The 20586-nt window shown below is 43.3% G+C and overlaps 1 protein-coding gene across 1 annotated transcript in view; it reads right to left on the reverse strand.

Moving 5' to 3' along the window:
• Positions 1 to 1434: 1434 nt before the first annotated feature.
• LEPROTL1 (leptin receptor overlapping transcript like 1) overlaps positions 1435 to 20586 on the reverse strand; it is a 42232-nt gene continuing 23080 nt past the window's right edge. Inside the window, exons 2-4 of the mRNA XM_083177375.1 lie at positions 13501 to 13576; positions 11414 to 11600; positions 1435 to 3803 (exon numbers count right to left, since the gene is read on the reverse strand). Coding sequence (XP_083033501.1) covers positions 3687 to 3803; positions 11414 to 11600; positions 13501 to 13576 — 380 coding nt within the window. The 3' untranslated portion in view covers positions 1435 to 3686. The remainder of the gene's footprint in view (positions 3804 to 11413; positions 11601 to 13500; positions 13577 to 20586) is intronic.

Consider the following 20586-nt stretch of genomic DNA (forward strand, 5'->3'; position numbering starts at 1 on the left):
ATTACACTTTATTAAAGCCAACACAATCCAGAGCCCTGAGCGTTCGCCCAGACTTGTACCATTAAATCTTTCAACAAGTGACTGAAATACCGACACTGGTTACAAGGACGTGCTGTGCAAAGTAGGATTTCACCAAAACCCTCAGTGTTAAACTACAAAACAAATAAATACGTATTGAGAGAGATTTGGAATTTCTACCTAAAAATGACTGCTGATCAGTAGTAGAATATGCAGACATGATGGTTATGCCTTTATTTATTCAAAGGAGCACTGCGAAGACTTTGTTAGGGGAACGCCATTCTTCCTTGGCAAAAGCACTTTTTTTTTCCTCTCAGTAGCCAACTCCCACTGAAGAAGAACAAAGCCCATCCCCCTCCTTCTAAGGAGAGGCCTCCATAATGTCAGTAAAGGAATTGGACATTTTCATTTTAAGTTAAAACAAGCTGAATTGGTCCTGGAGCACCATCTCAGGACACCCCTGATAGTGCCCCACATTTGGGAACCACAGTTATTGGATTTGCCTGAATCCAGGCAATGTTTACCATTCCAGTTATACCTGTGCATATGCAGAACGTAAGTTTTTATAAGGAAAAAAAAAAAAAAACAGAATGTATTTTCAGTTCAACAGAACCACGCAATCAGCATCTAAAGCACACCGATTTTGAGACAAACAAAAAGTTGCAAGTTTAAACCAATGAAATCTCAGCAATTTGTACAACTCATACTCCATCACATTTGACCCATTTACTCTTTTAGATTACAGATCAAATTATTTGTATGGTTCTTTATTTGGTAAATGTGGGACTGATGCATATTAAAAACAGTAAAATAAAACCAGTTTACTTGTAACAGCTATAGAAGAGCTTCTCTCTTCCTGAGAAAGAGAAGACTTTCATTTCTACAGATGTAGCAGCAGCAGTTTTTTTTTTTTTTTTACATTTCCCATTAGTATCTTTATAGGACCAGCGTAAAATGTGGATCAAAGGTGTGTAGATGGTCCCAGGCTACACAGAAGTACAGCAGTGCTATAGGATTTTCTCCTGCAGAGTATTTCCCAGTTACTAAAAATAACTGGTGATTGGCTGGTGGTTTCCTTCTGAACCATACAGTACTTACACACCAATAGTAGTTTCAACCCCGCCCCCCCCCCCCCAAAAGGGATTAAACAAATAAATAATCATAGTTACCTAAATAGGGTACCTGGATGATAGGTTGACATTGTCTAGGTCAACAGTCAATACATCAATCCTATATGGTCAACATTGACAAAAGGTCAGCATGGCAATGGTTGACACATGAAGATAGACATATTTAGCACTATTGTTTCATGCAGTGTGATCCACGTGGACTATAATTGGGAACGGAAAAATGTGCCTTGGACAGCTGCAGCAGAGCGAGGCATCATGCACAGTGAGCGAATTGGGGGGGGGGGGGTTGTCTTTGTAGACATTGATAGCCCACTCCAAAAAAAAAAAACTCATGTCGACTTTTTCATGTGTCTACCTTTGTCCTTACAAATTACTGACTGTAAGCTCTTTGATCCACACCCCCTAAGATAGTCAGCTAAATAAAAACAAAGTACTTAAGAACCATAAAGACTTGATGGCAAGTAACAAGAGTTCTAGTTGTACATAAAATGTATTCCAATCTAGTAGTCTCTACATGGATGAAGTTTGAGCTACTAATGGTCTGCATCCACTTATGATAAATATGCAACACCTGTGTACCAAGATGCTAATGCTTCACTGCATAAATAGAAACAGAATATATATTTTGATGAAGCAGACTAATATTGAGTACACACTAGATGACATACAAACAATAATATGTTACTAATGATTTCCCTGGAACTCCCGACAAATGACATAGTACACCTGAACAAACTATATAGATTGCACCGGTGGCCACATCCAGAAGTATAGTGGTTGTTTACTATATCCTTCGATTAAGCTGCATGTACAGACGTTACTAGAGATATACAGGAGTGCGTACACACAGTGAACGATTAAAGATCTGTCGAAGAATTAAGCCCCAAACACACTACATATACTATAGTTAATATGGGCCGCAGGTGGCCGGTTAGTGCATGTACACACTGAACAATATTGGTAAAAGATATCATTCGGTGACATCCCCAGGACAGTGACATGTGTGTGTAGCCAAATTGATCTGCATGGTCAGACGAGAAAAGGGGGGTCTTTAGCTATGCATGGGAGCACGCATAGTTAACGATATTGAGTGTACACACTAAAAAATATAGTAAAATAAATTGCTCAGAAAGCCCTTACAGCGATAACTTACTACACCCTCTAGTGTGCACGGGCCTTTATTTTAAAATGTTGTCTAGTGTGACCTGGCTTTTCAAGGTGTAAAGCAGCCCATACACGCTGCTATGAGGGCGTGCTTTCCGTGCTGTACTAGCACAGATCACATTGCATTGCCTGTGCATGCGTTGTGCATGCAATGCGATGCAATGTGATGAAACCTAAGTACAAAAAGTATGTGCAAGCACAAACTTTTTGTACTGTGCGGTGAGGTGCCGCGGGAGTGCGCACCTCAAAGCACACATCGGGACAGCACGCATAGCAGCGTGTATGGGCAGCTTTAGATGCCATTAGTTTGCAAAACTACCATTACACACACACAATTTTATGCATCTTAATGTACAGGTCAGTTGAGTATGTTGCTGCATATTTAGGTTATACAGTGTCTTACTGCTCATAGTTTACCAAAATCTCAAAAGGATATAGTTTTTCTAAAGATCAGTAAAACTAAGATGCACTAAATGTGCTTAGGGGACACACAGCTAGTCAGTGCTGGCATTTTGCCTTTTCTTTACATAAAATGCAACTCATTTATTTTACATCAACAATAAACGAGAGGGGGCATCTAATGGTGTGTACACTCGGGTACAATCAGCATGAGATTTTGACTATATAGTCAAAATAGCATCAGGATCACAAGCAGATCGCACAGGTTTTTTACCTTGCGATCCCGATGCGCGCTTCCATGGCAGCACATATTGAAACCCAGATAGACAGGGCTCCAATGACGATATAGTGCAGATCTGCACTGTAGCGTCCAAATCGCATGCATGTAGGGTGGCTTGCTGTGCGATTCAATCTCATTGCAACAGTATCGAATAGCAAGCTTAAAATCGACCGTGTGTACACACCATAAAAGTAGACAAAGAGGGAAAACAAATAAATACACCTTAGAGAGTCCTATGCATGAGATTTGAAAATGTATATAACACAAAATAAACAAACACAAAAACTAGGAAAAATAAAAAGTTCTACATTTAACCAACTGAAATAAAAAAAAGTGCAGTTTTTGCAGCATTTTTCATTTGACTCAATACTTTACTTCATGCAAGGAATGAACTTTATATATAAAACAAAAAAAGGGAAGGCGGCTATTCTAACAAGAAATAACGCCTTGACAAAAACACAGATAACATCTTAATTACACCATGGAAGTACTACAGGTTTCTTGTTTAGAGCAATTTTCCAGCAAGCTATGCTGCACATCCATGGTAAAAGCATGAGTAACATGATGTGGCGAGAATCCCACATGCTAGTTCCAGAGTAATGCTACAGTTCTTTCTGTGCTCTGTCTTATCTAATGGCTGGCTGGCTGCTGGAGTCAGTCATGGCTGCCTGCAGAGAGCAGTTCTTCATTGGACCTCACCATTGCTGCCAACTGAAGTCATCATTGCTTCCAAATACTAAGAAGAAGCCTAAAATGGTAGAGAAGATGACTGCGTTTCCAGTGAGAACTAGTGCGCATGACCCCCAATAAATCTGTGAAAAAATAAAAATAAAAATTAAATAAATATTTGATTGTCACACATCTTCAGTTTGAGGAGTCAGATTTCAAAAAGCTGTACAAACTGAAATAGGTATTAGAGAATGTAACTAGCATGGCAGTGTAATTACAGTTACAAACATTGATAGTAGAAAATCCAAGGAAGTAGGGAAAATGTGACATCACAAGTAAACACTACACTTCCTCACTGTGCATTTACATATAGAAGAATAAACCACAAACTAGATGTAAGAAGCGGTTTAATGCGAGCTGTTAGCGCTTCTCTCCATGTATGAAGGAGAAGTGTGACTAGTATTAACCGAGCTGCTATCTTTAACCCTTGGAGTGCCAACATCTATGAGATGTTGAAAATATCCGATAAGAGTGCCAGAATCACATGTTAAATAAACGCAAATAAAAAAAATGTTGTGTAATAAAATATATTTTCTATAAAAAAAAAAAAAAAAAAGTAAACATTACAGGTCATTATGATGGAAAAAAAAAATTAAACACCTATTTTCCCAAATTCACTTTTCACTCAAAGGGTTAAATAGCGTGCCGATATGTTTAAACAGTCAGTAGCGGCGATCAATATTGACAACTGCAGGTGTTGTGCATACACAGAAAAGGGTTTAGACCTCAAGGGGCTCTTAGCAAGATAATGGTTTGGGGCCCTCCTCAAACAATCCATAGCACTATATTTTGCTGCTGATTTTAGCCAGCATTGATAAATTACAGTGGTGAGTGCAGTCTACCGATAAACGCTCAGCTATATGAACATCGGCATTTGTACATATCGGAATCAGGCTCTAGGTATTTTGGAAGCAGGCTTAATACCTGTATCACATTTAGAAGTAAACTGTCACCAGGTGAGCAGCTGGAGACCGTAGCCCGTGAGAGAAAGCCACCACACACAAGGGGAACTGTGCCGGAGCAGAGGAGTGTGATTCAGTGACACCATCGGCACCGGGCTGCTTTGAAAGATCCAGAGCGGGAGCTCCTGTTTTTGAGTGACACAGCTTTCTATAAACATTCTCGCTGTGAAACCCCCACCAGACTGCGAGCGCAGGCAGTGCCTGGACAAGGGGGAGGGGGGGGGGGGGGGGGGGGTAGTACGAGCAATATCACCAAAAGCCGTACGCCTAGTTCACAGAACCCCTTCTTTTTTCCACTAAGATCCTGACCACACAGTAAAAATCTGAAGGATAGCCGTAGTGGCCCTGACAAAAAGGAAGATATAACATCTGTGGATTAAAAGATGAAAAGCACGTCCCCAGGAGGTCAGTCTAGTTTATAATTTTTCTTCTTGTGGATAAGGAACAGGTTGATAAACATTTTATCTTCATATTTTTTTTTTTATTGACTTTCTGTTTTTTAAGAAATAGACTTATTTTTTTTAAGAAAATCGTGGAAATTGCATAATTTTTAAGTCCCTATTGGAAAAATATAGAAATCAATCCTGCATATCCTACAAAGTTTTAACCTATTTTTCAAGCTCTGCAGTGTGTCTACATATATTTTAGACCATGGGTCCTCAAACTGCGGCCCTCCAGATGTTGTGAAACTACAAATCCCAGCATGCCTTGCCACAGTTTTAACACTCCCTTATAGCAAAACTGTGGCAAGGCATGCTGGGATTTGTAGTTTCACAACATCTGGAGGGCCGCAGTTTGAGGACCCATGTTTTAGACTATCAAAGAACATTTACCATCTCTGTGAGACATGCAAACTATCCACTAAAAATGCCAAAAAACACATTTGTTAAATAAATTGAAAAAAAAAAAAAAAAAAACGTTGTGCAATAAAAAACATTATATTTCCTATATTAGGCAAACGTTACAGGTCATTCATTATGAGTAAATAAAAATGTTTGCTTCCCAATTTTCAGACCTATTTTGACAAATTCACTTGCCACTCAAAGAGTGAAAAAGGACTTTACGAGTTTGGGCAGGTTTATGAGATGTCACAACTCCTCTGGGAACATTTTAAATGGCCATGAAATCTTTATGGGGTTCCTTGGGGACTGTTGGGTTCTAGGCAGGCATCTATCTATATCATGTACTTGATTTACCATATGGTAAACATGATAGGTTTTAAAAGTATGCATGTCAGGGGGAAAGCAAGGATTATACTCACGATAATACCTTTTCTTCGGAATACTTCATGGCAGCCATTACATTGGGTTTATCCCCCTCTCTCTCCCAATTAGACAGGTAGTTTTTTCCTCCCTAGGATCCAACTCCTCCTCTTCCTCCTGCTATATAACTGAGCACCTCCCCTTAAACCATAGTCTTTTGAATGTCTCCGTCCTGATCCTAGGGAAAAAACAGAAACAGGGAGGGCTTAAAAAATATGGGCTGCCATGAAGTATTCCGAAGAAAAGGTATTATCGTGAGTATAATCCTTGCTTTCTCCTTCATACTTCATGGCAGCCATTACATTGGGATGTACCAAAGCAGTAGGGCGGGATATACAATACCTCAAGCTAGCGCTTGTCTTAGGACTTCGCTTCCAAAACGTGCCTCTGCCACATCCAGGGCATAATGCTTGGAAAACGTGTGCAGAGACTTCCAAGTAGCCGCTTGACATATCTCTCTGGCTGATACGTTCGCCTCTCTCGCCCATGAAACCGCCATTGCCCGTGTCGAGTGTGCCTTGATACCCTCCGGGACTGGACGTCCTACTTTCTTGTAGGTAAAGGAAATAACTTCTTTAAGCCATCGTGAAATTGTTTGTTTCGCTGGAACGAATCCCTTCTTCGCACCTTGCGGAATCACAAACAAATTCTCTGTTTGCCTGTATGATGCAGTTCTGTCCAAATAAATCTTTATGGCTCTGACCACATCTAATGAATGCAAATTCTCCTCCCTCTTATTTGAAGGATTGGGAAAAAAACAAGGTAAAATAACCTCTTGATTTAAGTGAAAATATGACACCACTTTTGGCAAAAAAGAATTTTTAGTCTTTAAGACTACTTTGTCCGGAAAAATTTTAAGATATTGTCCTTGAATACACAGCGCCTGGAGCTCACTAACCCTTCTGGCTGAAGTGACTGCTACCAGGAAAGCAACTTTCCATGTCAAAAACTTAAGGCTTGTCCTGTCCAACGGCTCAAACGGAGCCTCCATAAGCCCGTTCAGCACCAAGTTAAGATCCCATTGAGGAACCGTAGAACGAATCCTTGGTCGGATTCTCTTGATGGCCTGACAGAATCTCTTTACTAAGGTATGATCTGCCAGCCTCTGGTCTAATAAAATACTTAATGCTGAGATGTGCACTTTCAGGGTAGACACTGCTAGGCCCTTGTTGAAACCGTCACACAGGAATTGCAAAACATGAGACATGGTTGCATTTGGAAACTGAAACTTGTCTCTAGACCACTTAGCAAATATCCTCCAGACTCTGTAATAGATGGCTGATGAAACCTTCTTCCTAGCCTGAAGAAGTATTTCTATCACTTCTGGGGACAGATGTTTCTCTCTCAATTGCTGCCTTTCAATTTCCACGCCGTCAATGACAAGCTCTGAGGATTTTGGCATCTGATTGGTCCCTGGGACAGCAGGTCTGCTGATACTGGCAGAAACAGAGGTCCTGCTACCGCCATGCTCTCTAGCATCGGAAACCAAGCCCTTCTGGCCCAAAATGGTAGAACTATCAATACCTGACATTTCTCCGATCTGATCTTCCACAGCACCCTGTGAATGAGAGAAAATGGCGGGAACACATAGGCTAGGGAATAGCTCCACTCTTGTGACAGGGCGTCTACTCCGCACGACCCGTGTGCTGGGTACCGGGAGAAGAACCGGGGAACTTTTTTGTTGACCGATGTCGCCATTAGGTCGATCTCTGGCATGCCGAAGTTTTCTACTATGAGCTGGAAGACTGACTGCTTTAGTTCCCATTCGCCTGGAACTAATGTATTGCGACTCAAGAAGTCTGCAGCTTGATTTTCTTCTCCTGGAATGTGCAAGGCCGTAATAGACAGGAGATTTACTTCGGCCCATGACATTATGTTCTCTACTTCCTCTAACAACACCCGACTTCTTGTGCCTCCTTGCCGGTTGATGTAAGAGACTGTCGTGACGTTGTCTGAGAACACCCGCACATGTGACCCCTTTATTTCGTCTGCGAAGAACTTTATCGCCTGCCACACCGCTCTCAGTTCTCTGTGGTTTGATGACCAATCCTTTTCTTGCATCGACCACCTCCCTTGGCACGATCTTCCTATCCCATGCGCTCCCCAGCCGGAGGCGCTGGCATCCGTAGTTATCACTACAAACGCTGGACTTTGCAACGACCACCTTCTTTCTTTTAACAGATCGTAGCTCCACCAATTTAGAGAGTTCTTTACTGCGTCTGGAATCCTTATTACTTGGTCTAATGGCGTGTGATTTCGTGAGAACCTTAGAAGAAACCACTGCAGTGGCCTCATCCTCCATCTTGCCCACGGCGTAACCTCTACTGCTGAGGCCATCATTCCCAGCAAACTCATTGCCGTTCTCAAGGGCACGCGGGACTCGCTGTGAATGAGAGAGATTAGCTGTTGGACTTTCTCGCATCTTCTCTCTGAAAGCGCTATTTGAAAGGAGATGGTATCTACTAGAATGCCTAAGAACTGGATCTTTCTTGACGGGATGAGACGACTTTTCTCCCAGTTGATCATCCAGCCGTGTTTTTGAAGAAACTCGATGGTATAGTCTCTCGCTAGTACACTTTCTTCTTCGGACCGTGCTGCTATCAGGATGTCGTCTAGGTATGCCCATACCATCACCTTTTGTCTTCTTAAGCTTTCTATTAACACCACCAGAACCTTTGTGAAAACTCGGGGTGACGAAGTTAGCCCGAACGGCAGACATGTAAACTGGAAATGTCTTTCTTTTATGGCAAACCTGAGATACTTTCTGTCGCCCGGAAAGATGGGAATGTGAAAGTACGCATCCTTCAGGTCGATTGTTACCAGATAATCGTCTTTCCTGATTCCCATCAAGATCGACTTGGTTGTTTCCATATGAAACTTCTTTTTTCTTAGGCGATTGTTCAGACCCCTCAAGTCGAGGATCGTTCTGAACCCGCCTGAAGCCTTGCTTATAACAAATAACGGGGAGTAATACCCCAGTCCTCTTTCTTTTAATGGAACTTCTTCGACTGCTTTTGTGTCGACCAGATCCTGCACACTTAACTTCAACACCTCCTTTTCTGTTTCCGATAAAGGAAGTTTGGAACTTAAAAACTTTGCCCATCTTGGCCTTGACAGAAATTCTAACTGGTATCCTTGCGATACTATCTCTAGGACCCATTTGTCCGAGACGTTTTGCTCCCAGACGTGCGCAAACTCCAGCAGTCTTCCTGCTACTGGAATTCGTCCTATGGTGCTTCTGGCGTCACTGCTTTTGAGTTGTACTAGAGCTTTCGCCTCTCTTCTTAATGTATTGGCGAAAAAATGCCCGTGACGTGCCTGATGCGTACTTGTCACGAAAAGGCCTACCTGGTCTGTATGACCTGGCCTGTCTAAATGACTGCCTGTTAGAATAGGAGTTAAATCTACCCCTCCTATCCTGGGGTAATCTGACCGATTTACCCCCCGACATCCTCTGAATCATTTGGTCGAGCTTACTCCCAAAGAGAAAAGCACCCTCATACGGAAGTGTGGCCAGTTTATTTTTAGAGTGCGAATCCGCCGACCATGACTTCAGCCAGAGCGCCCTCCTGGCTACTACTCCTGAAGTCAAGGATTTGGCTGAGAAATCCAACATGTCTAGTGATGCCTCACAGACATAGTCTATAGCCATTTGTATCTGAGCCAAGCTCTTGCTCATATGATCTCGGGAGGTTTTGTCCTGCATATCATCCTGCAATGCCACACACCATATGCGTAATGCTCGTGACAGAGAGGCTATGGCTACGCCTGCCTTCATGGACACAGAGGTTGATATGTGCAAACGTTTCAAAGCACTTTCCATTCTTTTTTCCATAGGGTCTTTTAAAGAAGCACCGTCCTCTAATGGAATCGTCGTGCGGGTAGTAACCTCAGACACGGATGCATCAATTTTGGGCACATTGCTCCATTTCAAAAAGTCCTCATCCTCTAAGGGAAACATCTTATCAATCCTCTTAAAGGACCCGACACGTTTGTCCACATTATTCCACTCCTTTATCAATATATCTTTGACAACCTTGTGGACCGGAAAGCACCTGCCTTTCCTTGATCTATCCTCGAATAGAGTATCCAGCTCCGTCTTAACTGGCTGCTTATAATTCAAGGTCTTATATAGATTCTTCAACACCACTTCCACCAGACCTAAATCAAACAAACGCTCGTCTTCAACCACTTCTCCAGACTCGGCCGTGGAACCACCTGTGCCGTCATCAGAACCGGCCCCTACCGAACCACCGTCATCTTCTACATCCAAACTGGTCTGAGACCTAGACCTCTTATTGCTAGTGTATTCTTTCTTAGAGACAAAATTCTTCTCCATCCACTCTCTAAGTTCTGAAATCTGGCTAGACACTGAAGCAGCCTCCTTCTTTTGAAGACAATATCTGCATAATACATCCTCTCCAACAAACGACTTGTCACACTCTGGGCAAATCTTATCCAATCTCTTTTTGGCTGTCTTCTTTTTTGCAACTATAGGCACACTAAAAATAGAAGAAAAGATAGACTAACTAACTGACTATAACCAGCATAGAAGGAACAATAACCAGTCCTCACTGAGGACTTACCTGGGCAGCGGTACATTGGTATTAAGAGAGGCTTCCTCCATTGCAGCTGAAGTCCTCACTTTAGCACACCACGCAGAAAGAAGCAGCAGCGCCTGTTACACCGGCCAGGCGCTATATATATGGTCACTTCCGCACTGTGACACGCACGCGACCTGCAATGGAACGCAGGCCGCGTGCTGACGCGTCGCATACGCGTCACTTCCTCCCCGGCGTCCTAGCACATAGACCGCCGAGTAAGGAAGCGCTGGCTACTTCCTGACTGTGGAACGCACGCGGTCTGCCTGTGCAACGCAGACCGCGCGCCGGAAGCCCGCGTCACTCTCCCTCCGGCGTCTACTGTCCCAGCACCCGGAACAGACGCCAGGCATCCATGACACGCTGGACGCTGCTGCGCCCGCCTTCCAAGTGCTCCGGACTCACCGCCACGCCATGGCCACCGCACTAAGGCACCTGGTGAGTCCCTCAGCCATATTCTCTCTCTCTCTGGGTTATAGGCTCCGCCAACCCGTTTCTTTGAGCACAGATCCATGCCTCCGGCTCCGGATCATATATACAGGGTAAGGCACCGCCACCCCTCGCTGCCAGGTCATTTTACTTTACTCTAGCCTCTAAACTAACTACCTGTTACAGATAGAGGAGACAGGAAAAAAGACTATGGTTTAAGGGGAGGTGCTCAGTTATATAGCAGGAGGAAGAGGAGGAGTTGGATCCTAGGGAGGAAAAAACTACCTGTCTAATTGGGAGAGAGAGGGGGATAAACCCAATGTAATGGCTGCCATGAAGTATGAAGGAGAAAAACAAACAAATAAAAACACGTGGGTAGATTTATTAAACTTTTAGAAATGTAGAGTGGTGGTATTGTAATGCAACATGTCCGACTCACCACACTTGCTCGGGCAAGCACAATTGGCAGTCCAAATGCTGAGACAACTATGCCAGTTGTGAGAAATATTGCCAGTTCCTTGCATGCATTACTTGCAGCATCCGTCTCATCTACGGCTCGCTTTGCTATGCAGTATGGAATAGGTGCCAATATGTAGAAAAACAGCACAAACAGTGGCCAGTACACGCTATATGGAAAAAAAAAAGGGAAAAAAATAAATACACATTACTTGCGACAGCCTGAACAAACCTCATTCTCACAACCTTAATAATATGAGACAGGAAAAGAAAGGAGCCATAATTCAAAGCGAAAAGAAAAAACATAAATAACTATGACAGGTTTCAATATCTGTCCCTCTCTGCCAGTCCATACACTGCCACTCATATTCCTAGAGCAGCGTTTTTCAACCATTTTTTCTGATGTGTGCCACCAGAGCTAGAGATATTCAAACCAGTTTCCAACCAATGAAACTGGTTCAGCGGTTATTCACTGGTCTCCGTTTTCATGCTAAAGCCAATGTATTCTATTTTGGCTACCTATGGGGTCTAGTGTGATTGTATTTTTCAGATGGGAGCCAATGGGTTTGTTTGTTTTCCTGTGGGAGCCAATGCAATTTTCCAATGTGAAAGTCTGATGGTGTGCCTTGGTTTTTTTAAACTCATGTTTGGTGTGCTGTGAGATGAAAAAGGTTGAAAATCACTGCCCTAGAGACCAGTCAAGCTCAGTTCTGGGATAATGGGACTACAATGTCTAGGGCAACCACGATTAGGTCAACATACCCTAGGATGACAATGACAGGTTGACACAAGCTTAAGGTAGACATGAGTCTTTCATGTTTTTTTGGTGTCTATGTTGACATTGACACCGTATAAGTGTACCGTGGCTCGCCATGCTTTGTGCAACAGTGCCTCGCTGCACACTATTATATTCTCCCTTTGGACTTTATTCTGGTTCACTCTCAGAGGCAAATTCCTTCTCAAGTGGACAAAACCATGTGCACTGCAGGTGGGGCAGATGTAACTTGTGCAGAGAGAATTAGATTTGGGTGGGGTGTGTACTTCAAAGTGAGATCTATATTGCAGTGTAGAAATAAAGCAATCCGTATTTTCCCTGCACAGAAACAAAATAACACCCAAATGTAACTCTCTGCACATGTTACATCTGCCCCACCTGCAGTACACATGGTTTTGTCCATTAGAGAAAGAAATTGCCTCTGAGAGTGAACTAGAATAAGGCCCTTTATGCACACTTGGATAGTAAAGTATGAACCAATTTGGTCTTAAAAAAAAAATTAAAATAAATAAATGTAAAAAAAGCCCCTTGTGTCGACCATTTACATTTTGACTCTCAAGCTCGACCTAGACATTGTCGACCCAGGGGCCGGATACCGTCAAGCTCTTACTACTCCCCTTATAATAAAAGGGAAGCAGTTGAAAAGTCTAGTGTCCAGGTAGACAGACACTAGGTTGAATGCATCGTCAACATGTCAACACATGAAAGTCAACATGAGTTTCACAATTTTTAAAGTATTTTTTGGCCTTTCAAACTTTAGCATCCACGCACACTACAATTGGGAACGGAATATGGAGACATATAGCACAGTATGCGCTACTCTAATTGGGGGTCCCATGTCGACAGTGACAAATAAAAAAGAAAAAAAAAAACTTATGTGTCAGCCTGTTCAAAGTTGACCCTTTCCCTGTGTTGACATATTGCATGTTGACCGATTGACTAACAAAGCCCTTATCCCAATATACTTTAGATTCAATATTTGTCGTAAGTAGAAGTACCCCATGTCTGGTACCTTTTACAAAAACAATATCTGTAACGGTGTGCGATACAGATTATGCACAGTTTTTAGCCAACACAGCAAGTGCTGACAACACATGAACAAATGTAAGATATTTTTATACAATGTACTTAAAGATAAATATAGAACATCTTTAATAAACCCATGAACCGTGAAATGACAGCTTGTGTTACATAATGTTCCATTACATGCCTCTACTTTTCATCTCACCAGTTAGCTTCCACTACTGAACAACCCCCCCCCCCCCCTCATCCCGCAAATAACAAAAACAACTTACTTATATTGTGGCAATGCACATCCCAGCATCAGAAACATCAGTCCAATTGCCCCTCCAAATGATAGGCTGATCAAAGCTAAAAATAAACATGAACATTTTTTTTTTTAAAGGGAAGCGACTCCACAAACGTTACTGACTTAATGAGCTTCCTATGCAACTACAAGCAGGTAGGTTAATGGCTGAACAAACTCTTTTCAGGAGAAATGCATACAGACATCACTCAGTAACAGAATGGAGACAATGTAACAAAAGGGAAGAAGCTATAGATATTGTGACAATGTATTGGATGTCATCCCTTAATAACCCTAGGTCAGCGAGTGCTACATTGGGGCTTATTCAATGTGCACCGATATTTCCATTTCTTTACCAATATCAGCGCACATCAACTCAAGATGGCTTGCTGTCCACGCAGATTCAACTATTTAAAAAAAAAAAAAAGTTGAATCTAAATTGACGAATCGGTGGCTATTTTCGCCTATCCATGGCTTTCGACGGTTAGAAGATTTCTAGCTGGAAAGATTGAATAGGTCAAACGTAAAGTCAACCTACTCTTGTTCAGACAATTCCATCAACAGAGAACGTACGTTAACAGGTGGTAAAGTTAATTGAATAACAAAATAAAAAGCAATCCTATACAAGGCATCTTACCACAATTTTCCAGTCCACTGCCTCCCATACTTTCACGTATTTTGAAATTAAAAAGGTACTGCAGATTCTGGCAGTTACCCCACCGAAATGAAATCAAAATGGCATTGGAGACATGGGTCATGTGCTAACACACCAGTGTTGTTCTTATTCATAAAGCACAGCCAAATACTATACCAAAAGTCTAACACACAGCCAGTCAGTCAATTATCAAGTCAGCAGACTGTCATCTGACCACCCTAATCCCTGAGGGCAGCTCTCAAATTACTATTAAGCGAATAAATGAAGTATTTAAAAAAACAAAACACTGTAAACCCAATGTAATATCAAAAATAATTTTAAGACTTATTACAGATTCTGAACATTTTAAGTAAATTCAGAGTCAACCACTACATATAAACCAGTTACTTTATAATCAAAACATTAGAGACTATAAAATATTTCAGTGGTGTGGTAGGAATGCTACTACAGAGAAGACAAAACGTTACTAATGACTATATGCACATGGCATGCGGTCCTTAAGTTGACAGTGTCTAGGACAGATTGCCAAGTAACAGGTCGACACAGTAAAAAAGGTGGACACGGTTTTTGTTTCTGGACTTGTTCATACTTTACTATCCCAGTGGACAGCGCAGGGATGGGGAACCTTCGGCCCTCCAGCTGTTGTAGAACTACACACCCCAGTATGCCTTGTTACAGTTTTGCTATGTGGCCATGCAACAACTGTTGCAGGGCATGCTGGGATGTATAGTTCAACAACAGCTGGAGGGCCGAAGGTTCCCCATCCATGACAGAGGGAGAATATAACAGTGTGCCAAGCGCAGAGAACCATGTGGGAAGACGCGATACACTATGTTGACAAACAACTGAAAACCTTAACTCATATCATCCTCTCTCATGTGTCAACCTTTACACCAGAGATGGTCTCAGATGAAAATCACAGTGCCGGGAGAAGAGGCAGTGGAAGTCGCTGGTCGGAGGAGCATGCTCCTCCGACCAGCGACCATTCTGGGGCTGAAAAATGGAGCGCACGCCTGGCGATTTATCGCTGGTGCACACTCCAATCACTGGCAATATGGTCGCTCAGCGACTATATTTCCAGCGATATTTGCTATAATCGCCCCCGTGTGTACGCACCATAAAGGTCCATACACACTGGGCGACTATGCTCAGCGTGTATGGACAGTGATGATGTCAAGTATCGCTGCGCGGAAAGCTGCTCAGTGCAATGAGCGGATTTCCCCCTTGCCCGCCACCGACGGAGGGGGGAGGGCGGCTTTGCATAGCACAGTGCAATGCAAAGCCGTCCTCAACGCCACATCTGCTGGCATTACCAGCAGATGAGCGGCTTTCCCGGCAATGATGCGGGAGCGCGCACCAGCGCTCATTGCTGGGGCGTACACACTAGGCAGCTTTGAGCTGAAAGCCGCTCAAAGAGGCAGTTTTGAGCGGCTTTCAGCTCAAAGTCACCCAGTGTGTATGGGCCTTTACACTAATTAGGGGTCCAGGTCGACAGACAACTTAGAACCATGAAAAAGCATGTGAACCTTTTGGTCAAAGTTGACCTTATTATTGTGTGGACTATTTTTACAATAGTGATGGACCTATACACGGTATCTTTCAATCCACAACCCTTGCACATACCTTTCTTTCCAAAAATAGACAGGTGAAAAGCAGACCTTGTTCTACTTTTAACCATTCCTGATAGACAGACATGAATCCTGCAAATGTGTCTCTAAATAACTGTGTGTGATATCCAGCACTGTTATTTCCTTTTCTATGTAAGGTATGACAGCTAATAATCAGGTGCACAGTAAAAGGTATAATATCAAGGGCATCATGAATGTAATGGGAGTAAACGCAAAAGAGCAAGGACACAGTGGGTGGTTACATATTAAAAGATAGGATTATTAATGAAATAAGAGGATTGGCACAGAGGGATAACTATGAGTGGAGGAATATAAAAGGTTTGGAAATTGGGTGGTTGATGGTGTTGAGGAACATACACACACAAACGCATAGATAGAAGGGGACAGATAAGGCGTATGCTGTGTTGAAAATATAAAAAAAGGGTGAGGTGATTTTAAATTAGAAAAAAAGCCTGGCTAATAGATATTTCCAGAAGTAGGCATCAGCTGCTGCACATACTTCTGGGTATAGAGTCCCAACCAAGTTCCATAACAATGTTGAATACACCAGTGCAGATCTCAGCTGTCAGAGTCCAGGTGAGGTACCAGCAGGGGGGATGACTCCTGCATTCAATTTCTCCATCATCATCATCTTCTATATATGTCTAGTGTCTGTAACACTGCCATTGTTGTTAGTGAGGGAAACTACATCTTTTTGTCACACATGCATGTAGCTTACGCTACGGAACTTACGTACTGATAATCGTCCGCCCAGCCCACTTTGGGCCTCGGTGACTCGCTCTGCTCACCACAACCTTACTAAAGGTAATACATGGTGGTGTGGACACAGGAGGATGGCGTGAAAGTAACTTTAGTTGTCGGCACAGCTATTTTGAATGCGGCTAATATAACTGGCATAGCTGTGGCCACAAAGTACTATATCTTATTTGTATGGATCCACAAACATACAAACCAGTATATACAACACAAATGTAACACATTTTCGGGAAATGATCACAAACCTCTCTGCTTTGCAATAGACAGAAGTGAAAGTCCTAGGAGCAGGGTTGCAATCACAACATCTGACTAGAGAGCAGATGGATATACTCAGGTTATCAGCAAGAAATCAGAACTTATACACCCTGATGGTGTCCGCAGTATAGTTATACACAGGGGTGCTATTATGAAGAGTGGACACACAGATTGTGCATGACTGTAGCAGGGAGACATATACTAGATGGCCTCTAGCTGTCAAAACGCTATTCCGGGCAGCAGCTGAGGGACATACTAAAAGGAATGACAGTGGAATGACAGTGGAATGACAGTGTTGTCTGCAGATAAGGAATGCCAATTGACTATAATGGGAGAAAATGACTTTTATATTAATATTTCTGAAATTATTGCACATATCAACTATATTTTAGGTATACTTCTTGCTAAGACCATTACACATATTTTACATGCAGAATGACGCGGAATGACGGCTGCCTCCTATGGAATGACGGCCTTTTAATTCGCCATCCTGAAGCCAAAATAGCATTAAAATAGCTCCATTATGCGATATTAAGACCCCGATGTTACGGTGATCCCCATAGCGCACGCGCTCATCCTTTTCCAAATATGTCCGCCTACACCCCTACTCTCGTAAACATGTCACTTGACGCGGAATGACGGCTGCACCCTATGGAATGACGGCCTTTTAATTCGCCATCCTGAAGCCAAAATAGCATTAAAGCAGCTCCATTATGCGATATTAAGACCCCGATGTTACGGTGATCCCCATAGCGCACGCGCTCATCCTTTTCCAAATATGCCCGCCTACACCCCTACTCTCGTAAACATGTCACGTGACGCGGAATGACGGCTGCCTCCTATGGAATGACAGCCTTTTAATTCGCCATCCTGAAGCCAAAATAGCATTAAAATAGCTCCATTATGCGATATTAAGACCCCGATGTTACGGTGATCCCCATAGCGCACGCGCTCATCCTTTTCCAAATATGCCCGCCTACACCCCTGCTCTCGTAAACATGTCACCTGACGCGGAATGACGGCTTCCTCCTATGGAATGACGGCCTTTTAATTCGCCATCCTGAAGCCAAAATAGCATTAAAGCAGCTCCATTATGCGATAGTAAGACCCCGATGTTACGGTGTTCCCCATAGCGCACGCGCTCATCCTATTCCAAATATGCCCGCCTACACCCCTACTCTCGTAAACATGTCACCTGATGCGGAATGACGGCTGCCTCCTATGGAATGACGGCCTTTTAATTCGCCATCCTGAAGCCAAAATAGCATTAAAATAGCACAGTGGAATGACAGTGTTGTCTGCAGATAAGGAATGCCAATTGACTATAATGGGAGAAAATGACTTTTATATTAATATTTCTGAAATTATTGCACATATCAACTATATTTTAGGTATACTTCTTGCTAAGACCATTACACATATTTTACATGCAGAATGACGCGGAATGACGGCTTCCTCCTATGGAATGACGGCCTTTTAATTCGCCATCCTGAAGCCAAAATAGCATTAAAATAGCTCCATTATGCGATATTAAGACCCCGATGTTACGGTGATCCCCATAGCGCACGCGCTCATCCTTTTCCAAATATGTCCGCCTACACCCCTACTCTCGAAAACATGTCACGTGACGCGGAATGACGGCTGCCTCCTATGGAATGACGGCCTTTTAATTCGCCATCCTGAAGCCAAAATAGCATTAAAGCAGCTCCATTATGCGATATTAAGACCCCAATGTTACGGTGATCCCCATAGCGCACGCGCTCATCCTTTTCCAAATATGCCCGCCTACACCCCTACTCTCGTAAACATGTCACGTGACGCGGAATGACGGCTGCCTCCTATGGAATGACAGCCTTTTAATTCGCCATCCTGAAGCCAAAATAGCATTAAAATAGCTCCATTATGCGATATTAAGACCCCGATGTTACGGTGATCCCCATAGCGCACGCGCTCATCCTTTTCCAAATATGCCCGCCTACACCCCTGCTCTCGTAAACATGTCACCTGACGCGGAATGACGGCTTCCTCCTATGGAATGACGGCCTTTTAATTCGCCATCCTGAAGCCAAAATAGCATTAAAGCAGCTCCATTATGCGATATTAAGACCCCAATGTTACGGTGATCCCCATAGCGCACGCGCTCATCCTTTTCCAAATATGCCCGCCTACACCCCTACTCTCGTAAACATGTCACGTGACGCGGAATGACGGCTGCCTCCTATGGAATGACAGCCTTTTAATTCGCCATCCTGAAGCCAAAATAGCATTAAAAAAGCTCCATTATGCGATATTAAGACCCCGATGTTACGGTGATCCCCATAGCGCACGCGCTCATCCTTTTCCAAATATGCCCGCCTACACCCCTGCTCTCGTAAACATGTCACCTGACGCGGAATGACGGCTTCCTCCTATGGAATGACGGCCTTTTAATTCGCCATCCTGAAGCCAAAATAGCATTAAAGCAGCTCCATTATGCGATAGTAAGACCCCGATGTTACGGTGTTCCCCATAGCGCACGCGCTCATCCTATTCCAAATATGCCCGCCTACACCCCTACTCTCGTAAACATGTCACCTGATGCGGAATGACGGCTGCCTCCTATGGAATGACGGCCTTTTAATTCGCCATCCTTAAGCCAAAATAGCATTAAAGCAGCTCCATTATGCGATATTAAGACCCCGATGTTACGGTGATCCCCATAGCGCACGCGCTCATCCTTTTCCAAATATGCCCGCCTACACCCCTGCTCTCGTAAACATGTCACATGACGCGGAATGACGGCTGCCTCCTATGGAATGACGGCCTTTTAATTCGCCATCCTGAAGCCAAAATAGCATTAAAATAGCACAGTGGAATGACAGTGTTGTCTGCAGATAAGGAATGCCAATTGACTATAATGGGAGAAAATGACTTTTATATTAATATTTCTGAAATTATTGCACATATCAACTATATTTTAGGTATACTTCTTGCTAAGACCATTACACATATTTTACATGCAGAATGACGCGGAATGACGGCTGCCTCCTATGGAATGACGGCCTTTTAATTCGCCATCCTGAAGCCAAAATAGCATTAAAATAGCTCCATTATGCGATATTAAGACCCCGATGTTACGGTGATCCCCATAGCGCACGCGCTCATCCTTTTCCAAATATGTCCGCCTACACCCCTACTCTCGTAAACATGTCACTTGACGCGGAATGACGGCTGCACCCTATGGAATGACGGCCTTTTAATTCGCCATCCTGAAGCCAAAATAGCATTAAAGCAGCTCCATTATGCGATATTAAGACCCCGATGTTACGGTGATCCCCATAGCGCACGCGCTCATCCTTTTCCAAATATGCCCGCCTACACCCCTACTCTCGTAAACATGTCACGTGACGCGGAATGACGGCTGCCTCCTATGGAATGACAGCCTTTTAATTCGCCATCCTGAAGCCAAAATAGCATTAAAATAGCTCCATTATGCGATATTAAGACCCCGATGTTACGGTGATCCCCATAGCGCACGCGCTCATCCTTTTCCAAATATGCCCGCCTACACCCCTGCTCTCGTAAACATGTCACCTGACGCGGAATGACGGCTTCCTCCTATGGAATGACGGCCTTTTAATTCGCCATCCTGAAGCCAAAATAGCATTAAAGCAGCTCCATTATGCGATAGTAAGACCCCGATGTTACGGTGTTCCCCATAGCGCACGCGCTCATCCTATTCCAAATATGCCCGCCTACACCCCTACTCTCGTAAACATGTCACCTGATGCGGAATGACGGC

Source organism: Crinia signifera, chromosome 1, assembly GCF_055691185.1.
Source record: "Crinia signifera chromosome 1, ASM5569118v1, whole genome shotgun sequence".
In the NCBI taxonomy this organism is placed as follows: domain Eukaryota; kingdom Metazoa; phylum Chordata; class Amphibia; order Anura; family Myobatrachidae; genus Crinia; species Crinia signifera.